The sequence below is a fragment of the Ammospiza nelsoni genome, chromosome 5 (assembly GCF_027579445.1).
Source record: "Ammospiza nelsoni isolate bAmmNel1 chromosome 5, bAmmNel1.pri, whole genome shotgun sequence".
NCBI lineage: Eukaryota > Metazoa > Chordata > Aves > Passeriformes > Passerellidae > Ammospiza > Ammospiza nelsoni.
The window spans coordinates 59,808,044-59,823,552 of NC_080637.1; the positions used below are offsets into that span (position 1 = coordinate 59,808,044).

General features: G+C 41.5%; 1 protein-coding gene across 1 annotated transcript in view; it reads left to right on the forward strand.

Annotated features, from left to right (window-relative positions):
* ITPR2 (inositol 1,4,5-trisphosphate receptor type 2) overlaps nt 1-15,509 on the forward strand; it is a 243,595-nt gene that overhangs the window by 183,703 nt on the left and 44,383 nt on the right. The window contains exons 46-47 of the mRNA XM_059473401.1: nt 13,084-13,191; nt 14,711-14,903. Of these exons, the coding sequence (XP_059329384.1) occupies nt 13,084-13,191; nt 14,711-14,903 (301 nt within the window). The remainder of the gene's footprint in view (nt 1-13,083; nt 13,192-14,710; nt 14,904-15,509) is intronic.

Here is a 15,509-nt window from a genome sequence, read left to right on the forward strand (position 1 = left end):
AAATGGGCTGAGCAAAATAAATCTCTCAGTCTTATATATTTGTTAGTATATTAATAACAGAATCAAGATTTTTTTCTATCAAACTTGGCAAGCATTATCAAACGAATGTCTTACTGCCATGTTTACTTCACTGCTTAATAGTGTAGACAGATGAAGGGTATTTGCTAACTGGGCAATTAAAATGGCAATAATTGATGGCATGGATTTATAGTTTGGGAGTAGGCATACACTACCAGCTATTTTTTAAAAGTTACTATTTTTGACATGTGAAATAAGAGAGGTTTGATAATGAGACTTGGATATGATACATTCATTAAGGATAAAATAAAGACAGTTTTTAAAAAATTACCTATCCAAATAGGGAAAATTCTAAGAAGCGCAAAGCTTTTTGTTTCTGTGGCTTTCTCTGTAGTCTGTGTTTCTGTAGCTTTCATCAGACTTGAGTACACCCAGGACTGGGACCACCTTTACTTTCAACATCAGTACTGTGCCTACTGCTGCATAGTTCTGGAACTCTCACATGCTCCAGCCGAACAAAGAAATGGCAATAATAATTGTTTCAGAAACTTTTAAAGAATTAATCTTACTTTTTACAAGATTTTGGAGCAGTTAAAAGCTCTCATTAATTTCATTTGCCCCTTTTTAAGTAGGTGGTGCTAGCTGGTGTCGCAGATAAAGGCACCAAGGCAGAAGCAGGCACAGACAGCAAGTCAGAGCTGTCATGGGAAGGAAGTCTGGTTGTTTGATCCCCAGTGCTTTGCTCTGACTGCCACGCTGGCCTCTCTCCTATGCTCACTCTCTCCCAGCCTCTTTGCTAACGTGGAAAGTTGGCATTTGTTGGGTAGTGCATAATCACTGAGCACATTAGTACTTCAGAAGTCTTTTAGAGACATGCTAATGTGTGTTTTTCAAATAAACTTTCCCGTGCTGCTACTATTATGGATTGCTGAGGCAAGAAGGTAATGGGTGCAAATATGTTTGTGTGTGTGAGGGAGGTATTGTAGGGCTTAGGGATTTTTTTGTGAGTGATTATTTTTGGTGTTGTACTTTGGAGCAGTTCCTGGATTTCCTCCTCTTTGCTGTATTTTAACTTTTAGACAGATTCACTTAGATCTTCATCCTTCTTTTTCCCTTGAGTATGTGTGTGCATGTATAAAATAAAAGACAATTATTAAAACCTACACTAAAAGGTAGATGTGGATTCTTATACTCATCCATTTGTCTTGACCTGAATATACTTCAAGCCAGGTGAAGGGATTCCATGCCAAGGTGTTGCTTATGATGCATGCAGATCTTCCATGGTTTAATGTGTGAGGAAACAAGAGGTAACACTGTAAATATGGGCCTCCAAATGTGGAATAGGATCACTGCAGGTGACTCCTCCAAAGCTTTCTGAACCAAACACTGTCCTGCATGAGTGTGACTGTGGTCAGGTGTAAAATCAGGGTGAAATTTGACTTTTTAAAAAGAAATGTTGCTGAGGAAGGCAGAAATTAGGTGCTCAGTAATGTGCATTGGCAAGCACCTTCTCTAAGACACAGCAAAGAAGCACCTGAAATGCTGTTTAGGATGGAGAACTGGTGGGAGCAGATTTTGGAAAAAAGACCACTGTAGATGGTGTAGATGGCTCACATTTTGTGTAGCAATGACCACTGTCAAATTTTGAGGCTGATGTGGTCAAGAAGCAGTTGGCAGGTGTTGTTGGAGGTTGTCCTCCCAAGTACCAGATGACAAATGGAGAAAAACATTATACACAATTAAATAAATAGAACTGCCTTTTGAGGCCAGAAGATGATGGACTCTATACTGTAGGATAAACCTGTCCTTCAGGATGAATAGGTGTGAGTTTGTGCAGTGAGGATGCTCTCTTTCTGCAGGACAAGTACAATTTTTCAAGCTAAAGGATGTCATTTTTTGCAAGGCTACGCTGAGCTTTGCAGTTTTTGGGTGGTTTTTTTTTGTTTCTCTGTCCTTAACAGAGAAGCTCTTGCTGATAGCAGTGCCAAAACAAAGAGCTAATGGGAACCAGTCCCAGGAACCGTGACTGTCAGGGGACTCGTAAGCTTGGCTGCCAGACCTGAAACTTTTCATGGAACTTTTATGCTCCACATGTTGTTTTGTAGTTATCATCCTGATGAGACAGGCTATGGCATCAAAATGACACCAGCTAATTAAATGTCAGGAGAATCAGAAGATGTTGCAAGGCTTTTGCGCTGAGATTGCCAAGATTGAAGCAGAAGCCAGTGACGCACATCACCCTCCTTGTGGCTCATTAGGATGGGATATAGCTCCACGTTCAGCCAGCTGCAGGATGGAGAGACAGCATGGAGGCTGCCACGAGGGCTTGACACTAATGAGCACCTGAAAGGTTAAATAAACCTCTCTGGCTGATGTTAGGTCTCAGGTTATAACCTTGGCAACTTGTCCTTTGATGTTTTCTTTTTCTCCCCTTCTCCTTGGAAGCATTCATCTCAGAGTCCTGTCCTGGCTTGGATAGGGATCTACATGGGAACCTCTTTTCCATCTGCTGTTTTGTTGACTTAGGCTGCTAAGAGCTGCTAGGATTCAAGCTAGAGCTTTTTACTATAGACTGGCCACAAAAGCTTTAGCTTATTTTAACTTTTCTGGTTCCACTTCTCTAGAATAAGATGAAGTGTCTATTCTACATATGTGTGTGATTTATTATATGTAATGTTAATGAGGGATATATCCTCTTTGACTGTGGCAACTGCACATTTCACTAGTGCACAGGTGGCCTTAATATTTCTGCTTTGTGGGTTTCTTCTTCTATCTTTAACTTCTGTAATCCTTGTGTTTTGTGGTTTACAAGATTTTTTGTCATTGGGAAATATGTTGAATTGGTGTCGGGGTCCAAACATTACACCAGAAGAAATATCCTTTCTTTGTAAAATGTCTGCATTGTGAAATCTTCACATTAGTCTGTGGTTTTACTCTGAAATTGGCTGTGGGACAATGAAATACTGTTCAAGACATTCTCTGCTCTCAGGCTCTGTTTGCAGTCCTGTCGAGCAATAACCACACTACCTTTTTATTGCTGTCTGAAGCAGCATGGGGTGGACAGGGGGACTTCAGTCCTCCTTTGGTTCTCTGTCACCCGTGAGGCAGTTCCTTCACTTCCCACTCATAGAATGGCTCTTCATTTAGCTGTGTCCACAGCTGCTCTACGTGGGAATGCCTCCACTCAAAGTAGGCAAGCAATATTGATTTATATTGATTTATACTGATTTATACTGGTAGAGAACTTGCCCTGTTGCCCTCAAACCATACTCTTACCCTGGAGCTGCCTGCTCATGTTTGTCATGCTTTAAGAGTTATGATATGGAGGTCACGAGGAGGTTGACTTGACTTAAAACTTTTAGATTGAAATTGCTTGGAGAAGCATTATGTAGAATTAAGCATAATTTTCCTTGGAAACTGAGTAAACTCAATCCAGGAGCTGTTGAGAGGCAATACATGTGGGACCACAAAGTGCCATCTTTCCTAAGCCACCCTTCAAAGCACACTGCAGACTCAGCCAGCCCTGAGTGCTCTGTGCACATTTCACTGGCTCAGAAATGTATGTAATGTAGCTATTTTGTTCAAATTGCTGCAAACTCCAAACTCCCCTCATCAAGGAAGTTGATCTACACAAAGTGTTGAGTTCTTGCACTGGAGACAGAGCTGGAGCTTTTCCATTAGAGGTAACCTTCAAGTGAACCAAGGTGCACCTTTTTCTTCCAAGTACAGCCCAACTAAAACATTTTACCCTAAGCTGGGGTTTGGTTTGAGGGGAAATGAGGTAACCTTGGAAATACGATGGAAGTGAAATCTGGTCTCACTTAATAGTATCAGAGCAGTTCTAATAGGCCTCAGATATCTGCATTGTGAAATCCTACACCTTAATTAAAATCAAGGGGTGGGGGCATCTTCTCTAACAAAGACATACTTTTTTATGTTCAGTATTCATTGAAGTAATTACAGGTTAACAAAAATAAAGAGCATTAAACAGAATGTCAAAATATGTCTGTTCCTCACAGTTGCTCCGTTTTAACTCTCATCTCCTCTGATGTCACAATTTAATTAGGTATCTCAGTCACTATAGAGTTTTCCAGACAAGATCTGAATTTGTAATCTACAAATCAGCAGAGCTCAGTTGCCATCTTCTGTATTTCATTAATTTAACACAGTGCAGAAAAGTGAAAATGAGGTTCACCATGCACTTTCTCTGAGGCAGCTTTATGAGATACTGAATAAAAGTGTCCAGCTGTGAAATTTAGTTTTAACAGCTGATTATGCTTTTCTACACCAAAAGTGAGGTGATCAGTTACTGATGGTCACCTTCAGACCTGCACACAGATAAGCATCTAATCAACCTGGGGTTAAAGAAGCCTTTTCTCTGCCTTTTTCTATGGGCAAGGATTTTCAGAGTTTGTTTCACAAATGATAGTCTGTGGTAACCCTAAATGAACTTAATTTGAAAAATCTTTCCAGCTTTTTCTGTCTTTGGGTCTGCATAACACCATTTAAGTTGGTTGGGTAAAACAGCATTATTTGTGAATATCTGATAAGGAGAGAGATGAAATTTTTACTTCTACCGAGAACTCTTATTTCATAGGTGCCAGGTGAAAGTGCTCTCCTGAGGACAAAAGCCATAATACAGACTTGGAATGAATAACTCATCATTTTGCATTCTCTTCTCGCTGGTCCTATGCTCCTAGTTTTATTTTTTTAGGGATGTTTTGCTCTGCTGATTGGAGAGGGACGCAGAGATTCAACAGCATGGTTGAAAATGTTGGAAAATCTCACCATTGTAACTGTTTGAGAGGAGTCATCTCTCAGTTCCTGTCCATCTCCACACTTGCACACTGCCTTGTTTTGTACCCTACAATGCACAACCAGGCCCAGCAGATAGCAGGAAATCCATGTCTGCTGGGAATTCAACATGTTTCAGCTTCAGCTGTTAGCTTGCTGCTTCAGTCTCCTGCTTCAGAGTTTTTGACTCTGAATGAGCAAGGTAGCTTTTCTGAGTGTTGTGGAACTGTGTGTTGAGAAGTTGGGATGTGAACAGGCCTGGCTAAGAGCAGGGTTTTTGGTTTGACATCAATGTAACTTGAATCACAGGGTCTAAGCCATGATTCCAGACTGCAGCTGAGGAGTTAAGCCCCTTCAATGTGCCTCATTGAAGACAGGGAGATGGTTTATCCCAGCCTTTGCAAGGGCTGTCTTCCAAGCCTGCCTATGGCAGAGCTGGTGATGATGTCGGGTTGGGTTGGTGAACTGCATCCAGTTGAAGGGGTCACAGAGTGCCAAAGAAACCATGGCACTATCCTGAAAATGGAAGAGAGAAAACAAGAGTGGGTAGATCCTGAAGAAGAGGATGAGTCCATTCTGGAAGTGTCAACCCATGAGGAACTTTCTGCTCATGGTGCCAGAGGAAGGGATGCTGAGTGCCAGTCAACATCTCCTTCTGTCCATTCCTAAGAATGTGAAGCTGTGGTTCCCCTCACCACATTGCCCCTAAATCAAGAGTCAGCAGCAATTCCCCCTTTTGTTTGTGCTAGCCTGCCTTTTCTAGAGAAGCCACATAGTAGGCAGAAGAGGATAGCCAGTAGAGGGTCTCATTCTGCAGAGAAGAGAAACATTAGAAAATGAAGGACTTGGGAGCAAAAGGATTTTAAGAGTTCTAAAAAGGATGTGCCTTTCCCAGCTCTCTTATCTCAGGTGTATTTGTGTATTTTGGATGTATGTAAAGTGTTGGTGGCTTTTAGAGGTGACCGGTTCTCTCGCTGTGTGGATTTGGGATCCATATACTGCTGGTTTGGGCCTTTCCCAGACTGTGTCTATACAACATTGGTGCCAGTGGTTTTGTCTGCCTTTTATGGAGTAGCATGTGGCTGGGATCTCCTCCTTCTGCTCTGAAGAAGACTGATTGCAGAAACTCTTCTCTCTTTTTCTTTCTTTTCCACTGAACTTTGTCGTTACCTCTCTAAATCACGTCTGACACTTTCATCATCAGATTTCCTTGTATCCTGTATTTGCAAATTTGCAAAATTTTGCTTACAGTAATCACAAGAGGCAGTCTCTGAGTGCAGTTGTGTCCTCCTGCTGGAATATTCTGGATTGGATACTGCTGTCCACATCCTGTGTCCACTCTGTCTGGCCAGTGGTATGGCCAGAGTACTCCAAAATCCATGTGTAGGCATTGGGTTGGTTTGACTCAAGCAGGCACAGCTGCCTGTGACAGTTTCCACGTAGCCTGTGGAGATGTTTCACATCCACTCACCTCAAATTAATTTTGTTTGGTCGCAGCGCATTTTGGCTGACCTGAACTGCCCCACACATGTGTGCACTTCATGCTTTTGGAACTCAGCTTTGCCTGCAAAAGAAATTAAAAAGGAGGCAAATGGGAGTAAAGTTCATTGAAATATTAACAAGTCATTTTGTCTTCTGCTGGTTTTCATCAGGGTAAAAAAGAACAGCAAAACCACAACAAAAATAGCAATGAAATTACTATGGGGGGCTGCAAACATAATAGTGATAGAGTTCACTTAGCTGTGGTGGTTTCTTTTATGTGATAATATCGAGGTGTTTTATTTCTCCCCTGTGAGGTAGATCACTATTAGCCACAATTTGTAGTGTGCCCCATGTGGAGGCTGGGGAGGAGAGTTGGTGCCTCAGAGGTTACACGAGGCCGTGGAAGACCCAGCAACAGAATCCAAAGCGTCTGGACCACCCAGGGACCTGCTCATGTACCACAAGCCATCAGGGAAAGATTAACTCTAAACCCTTTTGGTTGCTCTGCACGGTATAATTGTCTAAATGAAATCAATGAATACTTGATTTGAGAGTTTCCCATTGCTGCATCCCTGCTGTTCCTAATGTTTGTTAACAGATTGCTTTGTGGCAGAGTGCAAAGGTGCCGCTCTATAAAACTGTAATGACTTCTGGAAAGGAAGTTGCCCTGTGTATTTCAGAAAGCACCATTCAGTTTTGATTGGAACATGGGGAGCTGAGGAGTTGTTATTGCTTTTAGTACAGCTACTTGGAATAAAAATTTCTGCTCAGTTATGGTTAAGATGACATATCCTTTTTTCCTGCTTTTTTCTCTCCTTGTTTACTGGTGGAGTTGGAATGTTCTCCTTTGCCCTGGCCAGGGAGCTGGCACATGGTGAGGTCCTGGCACACCAAGGAAGAGGAGCTCCCTTTCTGTCTCCTGTGCTCCTCTGTCTGTCACCCATCCTGTTTGCTACTCCCTTGACTTTCTCTTGGCTGTTTTTTCTCAGTCCTCGGGGGGTTTTCTTGTCGGTCCCCAGCCAGCTTTTTTATCCTTTCTTGCTCTCTAAGCAGCAATTGAAGTGTTTGGTGAGCTGATTGGGTTATCCCTGGTGAGGGGGTTTGGTTGTGTCCGATCTCACACTGCCTGGCTCTGGGAGCCAAGGGGACTAAAGAGGAAGAGATTGAGGCTGTGAATGAGCCCCAGTTGCACAAGCCTCTTGGCACAGCAAGGTGAGACTCATCTGAGCATTATTTTGCTGTTGCTGCAAGTTACATTTTGTCACAATTTCCCCTGGTGAAAGACCACTGGCCTTTGGGCTGGCAACCCGCACTGCAGGTCTGTGGTTACTGACAGGGTAGGGGTGAAGATAATTTGCAGCACATCTCCCAGATGTCACACCTTGGGCATCAGGCACAAACACTCTCACCTCCCTTCCCCCAGGGGCCGTTGTTCATTCACTTCCAGGCCTGTGCAGCGGCCTCCCTGCCCTGACAGGCTCGAGGGGGAGTGAGGCAAGGGCAGAGAGGGCTCTGTGCAGTGTGACAGAGCTTACAGGCATGTCCACACCCAGCTCCCTCCCAAAACAAGCCCCAGTCCCCAGCACACTCCTGGTGCTGCCTGACCCAGTGCCCTCTCCCTGCCAGGAGTGCCCCAGCACATGCCAGCCTCACTGCTGCCCTGCAGCTGGGAGAACAACTGAGAGAATTGCAACAAGCATAATAATTATTTCAAGAATTTTGTTTCTATTTTTTTAGATGTTTGTAATGCTTAGTAGTAATTCTATAAATGTAAGTTGTACCAAGGCACAGGAGCTATTTGTGCTCTTTGTGTCTTTGTTTCTGCTTCTCAGCCAGTTATCCAGTGTTTTTTGTACTATTCCATCAACCTTTCCAAGGAAATCACGTGTTTGACACTTAGCCTGTGAACTGATTCTTCTTGAAAAGCCTGATTGCTTACAGGACACTAAACCTCACTCCTTTAGATCTCTTTATACAGTTCTAGTCATAAAATGTCACCTTTACCCCCCCTCTGCTGCGCCCCACCATGTTTGACAGTTTTCAAATACTGAGGAGTGAAATAAATCTCTCCGAATTTGGGGGTCTCCAACCTGGTATCTCTAGCTTGTATTTCTTGTACTTTTTTCTTCTATTTCTTGTCCTTTTGGGGGCTTCAGCAAAGCCTGGTGTAATCAGCAGGAATTTTGACAACCATCTCAGCTGTGTACTGGGTAAGACCACATGCCTTGGATGAGAACTTGAGAGGCCCCTGCAGTTTGCAAGTTACATCCAAGGACTGGCACGTCCTTATTAAAATATGGAGGGGCTCTGTGGTTTACAGAAATATTGAAAAGGGGAGAAAAACTTTCTCTTTTTAAGCAATTTTTCCACATGCACACATATATTCACACACTGGTATTTTGGCAAACCAATCTACTATACCACGTCAGTGAGTTAATGACAGGCTGGTGAAATGAGTGTTCACAGCTTTAAATCAGTCCTTTCTTTAGCAGCATTTAAATAACTTCATTTTTGTTCAAGGTAATCTTGGCTATAAAACTATAGGCCTGCAGGAAACCCATATATTAATTGCAAAAGCTGGGTCTGCTGTGGTTTTCCACACTGCTGATCATATATGGCATCCCAGATGAGTAGCAGATCTGATTTTATAGTCATGTTGTGTCAGGAGTTTAGACTGAGTATTACTTGTAATTCTGTCATTTATCTCTACTGTTTCTTTATTAATGTCTTCAGCGTTCTTGGTCTGTCCTCAATCTTTCACATTTTGTACTGATGCTTTATTACAGTGTTTTCCAAATTTTTTAAGTAAAAATCTTTCAAGATGAACAGCAGTCCTTCCTTGGGAGCTGACTGAAAGCCAAATGATCTTTATTCATATAGCTATTGCCTTGCACATCCCCTCTTTGGAAATCACTGTTCCATTATGTGCTATTGCTTCTTGTCCCTACACGCCTTGATGAGCAGTAAAATACAGTGTTGACATTTAAAATATTGTCACTGGCATGGCTGATGTGTGAGTGAGTGAGTGAGGGAGTTTTCTCCACAATGGTGATTTTTCTGGGGCTCTTTGCAAATTCAGGCTCTAGTGATGGTTTTTTTTTTTTTTTTTTTGTATCAGTTACACTTACAGTGTATTTTTGAGGTGCATTTTTGAGCTTTGCTTTGCAAACATAAATGGAACTTTTCTTCTCATTGTAGTTGCTCTCAGCCATGTCCATCCCATGCCATGTCCTCCAGCTGCCCCAAGAGGTTTGTGCAGCACACTGGATATAACACTTTACTGCATCACAGCAGTTAAATATGAAAAAAAATCACTCAGAGCTTGCATGGCCTTTCTCTGCCACGCACAAACTCTCACCTAGGGTGTATTATAAACTTGGATAAGCTGTCAGTATTTGAGGTTCACAGTTTGTCAGTTCATTGTTGTTTTCATTGCTGTGTCTTTGATCTCACAAAAAGCTGTGCCCTGGTCAAGGCATCTGTTGACACAGTCCCCCTGGCCCACGTGGGCTTCTGAGCTCGTTAAGGGGCAAAAGAAGGTTCATGAGAGTAGAGCTTCAGAAAACACCGTGGATGCCAAATAACAGCACTCCTAAAGCTGTTCTGTGTCATACTGTGGGCTTCTGCTTTGGATCTGAGCTCTCTCAGATTGCTGTCCACAACGTTCTTTCATCAGTGTGGCTGTGGCAATACAGAAATATTAGCAGTAGCTATTGTTGTGTCCATGTAGAGGAATCCATCCTGTGTAGAAACTGAGATATGAGCAGAAAATTGATGGGCCCTTTGCCCTGAGCTTACTGTCTGAATGTCTGGAAGGTAAGTGGATATTGAGAGATTTGGAAGCTGAGAGAAATGAAGTTATGAGTGAAGAAGATTCAGCTTTACCAGCTGAAGATTGCTGGTGCCTTTAGGAAGGTTCCCCATCTGAAATGTGCTGCAGCTCCTCCAGCTTGGTCAGAAATCCCTCGTTGTTTCTGATTTGTCTTTTCTGGCAGTGGAGGGGCTGGAACAGAAAATCCTGGCTTGTTCTTCAGGTCACTTTGTCCAGTGGCTGTGCTGGAAAGTCCCAGCAGTGCAGTGCTAGGTTCTGTTCACACATCAGCACGGGACAGTCAGAAAGCACAGTGCAGATCACCAAATACACACTGTTTTAAAGAGCATGGCTGCTGTTCATGTGAAACCTGATAGCAAAATAGGCTCAATCTCAAATCCCCAGCAGGCTCTGAACACTCTGTTCTAGCCAGTCCCATCAGAGCATGAGAGGTTGACATTGTTTTCCCTTCTACTCCATGTAATAAGGGAATTTCTGTTACTGATATTATCAAGAGAGACTTCTACAGTAAAAGTTATGGACAGTTCAAGGCATATCAGGAAGCAATATCTAGAGTTTTATATGGTTTACAAATGGCATTTCCAATTCTGAATCTGTAGCAGGTCCCTTACTCCAAACTGGCATAGTTTTAATAAGAAGAATTCTCCATATGTCCTTGACTTGTCATTTGTTAGAAAACTGAAAATCTTAATGGTTCACATTGGAGAAATAAAGGTCAAGATACAGGCAAAGTTCCTCTGTATTACAGAAGATAGTAAAAGGGGAATATATTTGCTCCTGGTTATGCTAATTCATCACTCCAAGCACGGTGTGATTGCATTCTGTCTAGTCAGTGCTCTTCTTCATATCTTAAAGAAGAGATATAGCCAAAGTAAAGGGCACTTGGAGATAGACAGGAAAAATAATTGAGTCACAGAGAGTCTTCTGTTTGAGGAGGGATGGGAAGGATAGGGATTGTTTTAATTTAAAGAAGAGACAAATAAAAGAGAACGTGACAGTAGTGTACAGAATGATGAATGACACAGAGAAGGTGAACTGGGCACTCTTGCTTGCCCTTTTGTAAGTACAGAAGCAGAGGGACATCCAATAAAGCAGAAAGGCAAAAGTAATAACACTGTTGAAAGGGCATTTTTAAACAGTAACTATCTTGTTTCTAATGGCTCATCTTCTTTCTCCATGATTCTGGAGCATGTCTTGAGGGGCATGCACGGACCTCTAGGAGATGAATTCAAGTTGCCTTGCTAAGCAGTTGTTGTGGTCATGGCTGCAAAAGCTGCTGGTTGGATCAGATTATTTGGCTTGTGTGAGGGGGAACAACTTGTCAAATAGTCTTAAAGAACCTTTTTAGTCTCAAAAATAAGTGGAAGTTTAGGTAAAGACATTGATGTGTGTAATGATACTATCCATGCATTTGCTAGATAGAGTAAAAAATTAACTATTCAGGACAGAAATCTACTACTGATGGAAGGAATATTCCTCTGCAGTTAACCCCCATGTCATTTCTTTGCTGGTCTCCCTGAATATCTGCTCATGACACTTTTATAAAATGCTGATGTTGTGCCACATTGGCTTGGGCTGTGCTGTCAGGACCAAACAGACTTCTGTCCCCAAGGAAGTTGATGGAAGCACATTTATTCTTCCTGAATATCTCTTTCTGATATTCTCTTACTTTTGCATGTTCCATTTTTTATTCATCTTTATTTAATAAGTTTGTATTGAGATCCAGAAGAAAAATTATTTTGATCAGTAGATTCTAGGGAACTTCAATAAATGGACTAAATTGTATATGTACCTCTCCCCTGCCTTTTTGTTAAAAAAAAAAGGGAGATAATGAGACATGCAAATTTCAGATGAGAGAGATCATGTGCTGGTTGCATTATTGCAGTATCTGTTTGGATCCATTGTTACTTTTAGACTTAATTCCTGTCAGGCTTTTTGTAGCTGTGCAATTATTTTATAATTCCTCACCAGGCTGTGCTATTTCATGTAGCACAATCCCAGCCCACCTGTGGTGATCATCACTTCAAAGCCCTGGTTCCTGTGGTCATTTTGAGTGTGTGCCTGCCTCATTTCTAATGGTCTGTTGTGGTAATGTCAGCTGTGATGCTTCAGCCCTGGATCACATCTCTGAGGTGGCTTTTCCTCTCTTTCCTGCTGCAGTTTTTCCCATCTTAAAACAGGTGAAACACCTCAGCTATTCTGGATGGCATGTACTTGCTATGATGTAGGGAAAATTGAATTTTTAGTAATTTCCTTATGCCTTATAATTAGGTCTTTGTTTCTCACTCATTTACAGGACATCATAAATGCATTTGCCAACACCTTTCTTTTTAAACTTTATACAGCAAAGGAGCATTTAAAACATCTACTACTCAACATATTTCAGATGTATTTTATCAACCATGTGAAGTGTGTAATTTGTAAAAGTTTATAGAAGATACATAATGGTGTGTATGTGTGTATGTATCTATTTGCTGTGTATGTAAACTGTACTGTTAAGGATATATTTGCCTGGTGCTACAGTCCAGCTTGCTCAGAAATAGTTACAGCCCTGGAATACCAACCTACAACCTAGTTTAGCCATTTGAAGTCACTGAGAAATTAATTGTAAATGTAACTTAGTATTCAGAGGTATGCAAATTTTATGTCTAAACTCAAGTGAAAAGAAGCATTCAGTCTAATTTTTTGGCATTTGTCAAAAGCCTTCCAAAAACCATCCAGGCTGCAGACTAAGCTGCCTTTCATAAATCTCAGCTGAGGACTTTCTGCTGACTTCTTAAGACTAAATTATTTCTATTGTTCTCGAGTAATTACATTTTTGTTGTTATCTGTGGAAAGAGCCCCACTGGTTTGAGCATGTAAGTATATGGGAATGGGGGAAGGAGGATTTGTGTTAGTTGAGATGATAAAACTGAAAACATAGCAGGACATAAATCAGATTTTTCTTCTTTTTCTAGTTGGCTTGTCACAATAAAACATTGCAACAGATGCTGAAGCCAGGGTCAGATCCAGATGAAGGAGATGAAGCCTTGAGGTTTTATGCCAAACATACGGCACAGATAGAGGTAAAGGATTGCTCTCCAGAAGATGGACTGTGAGACAAGTCTGCATCTTGTGTGGGGTGTACCTCCTCTCCTTAGGCTTCCAAACAGGGTTATTTTTGAGGAGAAGGTTGAATAATATGCTTTTGGCTGTGGAAGATAAAGGAATACATCTGTATTAGAAGTGGCTCCAAACCATCGTTTCACAGTAGCTTTCCTGTGTGTTACCAAACATGTTTTGTTAGGGAAATAATGACTGTGGACAGGAGCTGTGTCATGAAGTCAAGAATTGTCCTGTATGGTACATCACTCAAGTAAATAATCATGAGTTTCAAAGCCACTGATTCTGGCTGGTCAGATTAAAACTCTGGCTGGAGTACAAAGAGGTTTTGAAGTGGTGTGGCCATTCAATATGGCTTTTGTTTAAAATACCAAGGCTTGGCCTGCTTCAGCAGTTCTGTTCTCTATTTTAAACTTTACACCTGCCATGGGTTGGACTTAGATAGAGGTCCACAGAGGTATCCCACCACAGGATGGGTGGAAGATCCACGGCCTTGGTTGTCCAGAGGGCAGCTCAGTGCTTCTCTTAATGTATTTTAATACTTTGGCTGCTGCTGAGATCTCTCTTAGCAATTTTCAGCCAGTTTATCTGGGTAGCTTGTAAATTTAGGCATTAAACAAGCACTATGGTCAACTTTTATGTGGCCAATAGCTTCTTGTAGAAAAGTGAAACTCAACCCAGCATTGCTGCTATACAAAATAGATAACTGCTTGTCTTGGAAAGCAGTCCTAGACCTGTTTGGTGTTTCAGATATTATCTCCCCTATATTAATGTATCTCATTTGTTTGTTTTGAAATTCAAATAGTGGTGTTTTGTTATTTTCACCAGTGACTGCACAGAGGCATGGTTGTAGGAGTCTAAAAGGGTTTCCTACCCATTTCTGTATTTTTAGTAATGCAGAGTCAGCGATCAGAATGGTGAAGCAATTTTGATGGCAGTGTGGTGAGATGAAATAAAATCTAGCTCGCTCACCAGTAGCTTGGTAGGTGCTGAAATGCAAACAATTCAAAACCTTGGGTTTTGTCAGTTAAAAAGATAAAGACTGACAAGATATGGGCGCTGCCTGAGTGATATTTTTGCATGTTCACCTTTACAATTTGTCCCATCATAGAAATAGATTCAAGATGAGAAAAGCATTTTGTAATCAGAGCAGAAAGCCTCTGAACTTCTTTACTTTTTACTGGGTCACATTTGTTTCAATTTGCTGACAAATTGAAGCATTCTGAATTACAACATTTTTTATATTTGGCAAAGCCTGAACCTAGGTTTTTCTTGAGACATATTTGCCACCTTATTCAGGCAGGCTTTTGAAAATAAAAGCAGCTTTACTCTGTTTTGGGGCTGATTGGTCCAACTTTATTGTAATGTTCAAATAATTAATGCATTCATTTGTAAATAAAAGAGGAGCTGTGAACAATAAAAGACATGACAAAATGATTGGATAGTCACTGACTGTGGCAAAAATGTGCATTTTATTTATAGATTGTTCGCCACGATAGAACAATGGAAAAGATTGTCTTTCCTGTCCCCAATATTTGTGAGTTCCTCACTCGGGAATCCAAAAGTCGGGTGTTCAATACAACAGAGAGAGATGAACAAGGGAGCAAAGTCAATGACTTTTTCCAGCAGACTGAGGATCTGTACAACGAGATGAAATGGCAAAAGAAAATTAGAAGTAAGTGCTTTGAAGTAATTTGAAAAAAATAGCTTCATTATGCTAAAACCTTGCTTTTAAACCTTCAAATACTTGCATTTTAATGATACACTGTTCTCTGTTCACTCTGACACTACAACAGGCAAAACTGTTCTGGGCTTGAAAGTGCAGGTCTGCTGAGACACTTGCATGCCACCATAAAAAAAAAGTGTAATATGGAGCAGTTATTAATGTGTTCAAGATGATGTTTTGGACTCCAAAAGTTAAACTGAGGGATGGAAGAACTGGGTGTAGTTCTACTAGTCTTGATAGTGTTGCACCTAATTAAACCAAGGCCCCTAATATTTAACAACAACACATGTAGCTGCATATTTGAGGTTTGCAGATTCCTGAAAGGCCATTAAAAGACTTGTAAATGTCAGTCACTTAAAAACATCTCTCACCAGAACCTCAGCTGCTTTAAATCTGCCCAGCTCCCATGGAGTCAGTGCCCCTCTGCCAGTCCGCACCAGCCTGGCGTGGCTGGGCTGCAGGGTGTCCCAGTTTGCCCATACTGGTGCGTGGCCCATGGTACTGGGGAGGCACCGGTGTGGCCTTGAGCTGCTTGGTCAAGATCATGGGGGACAG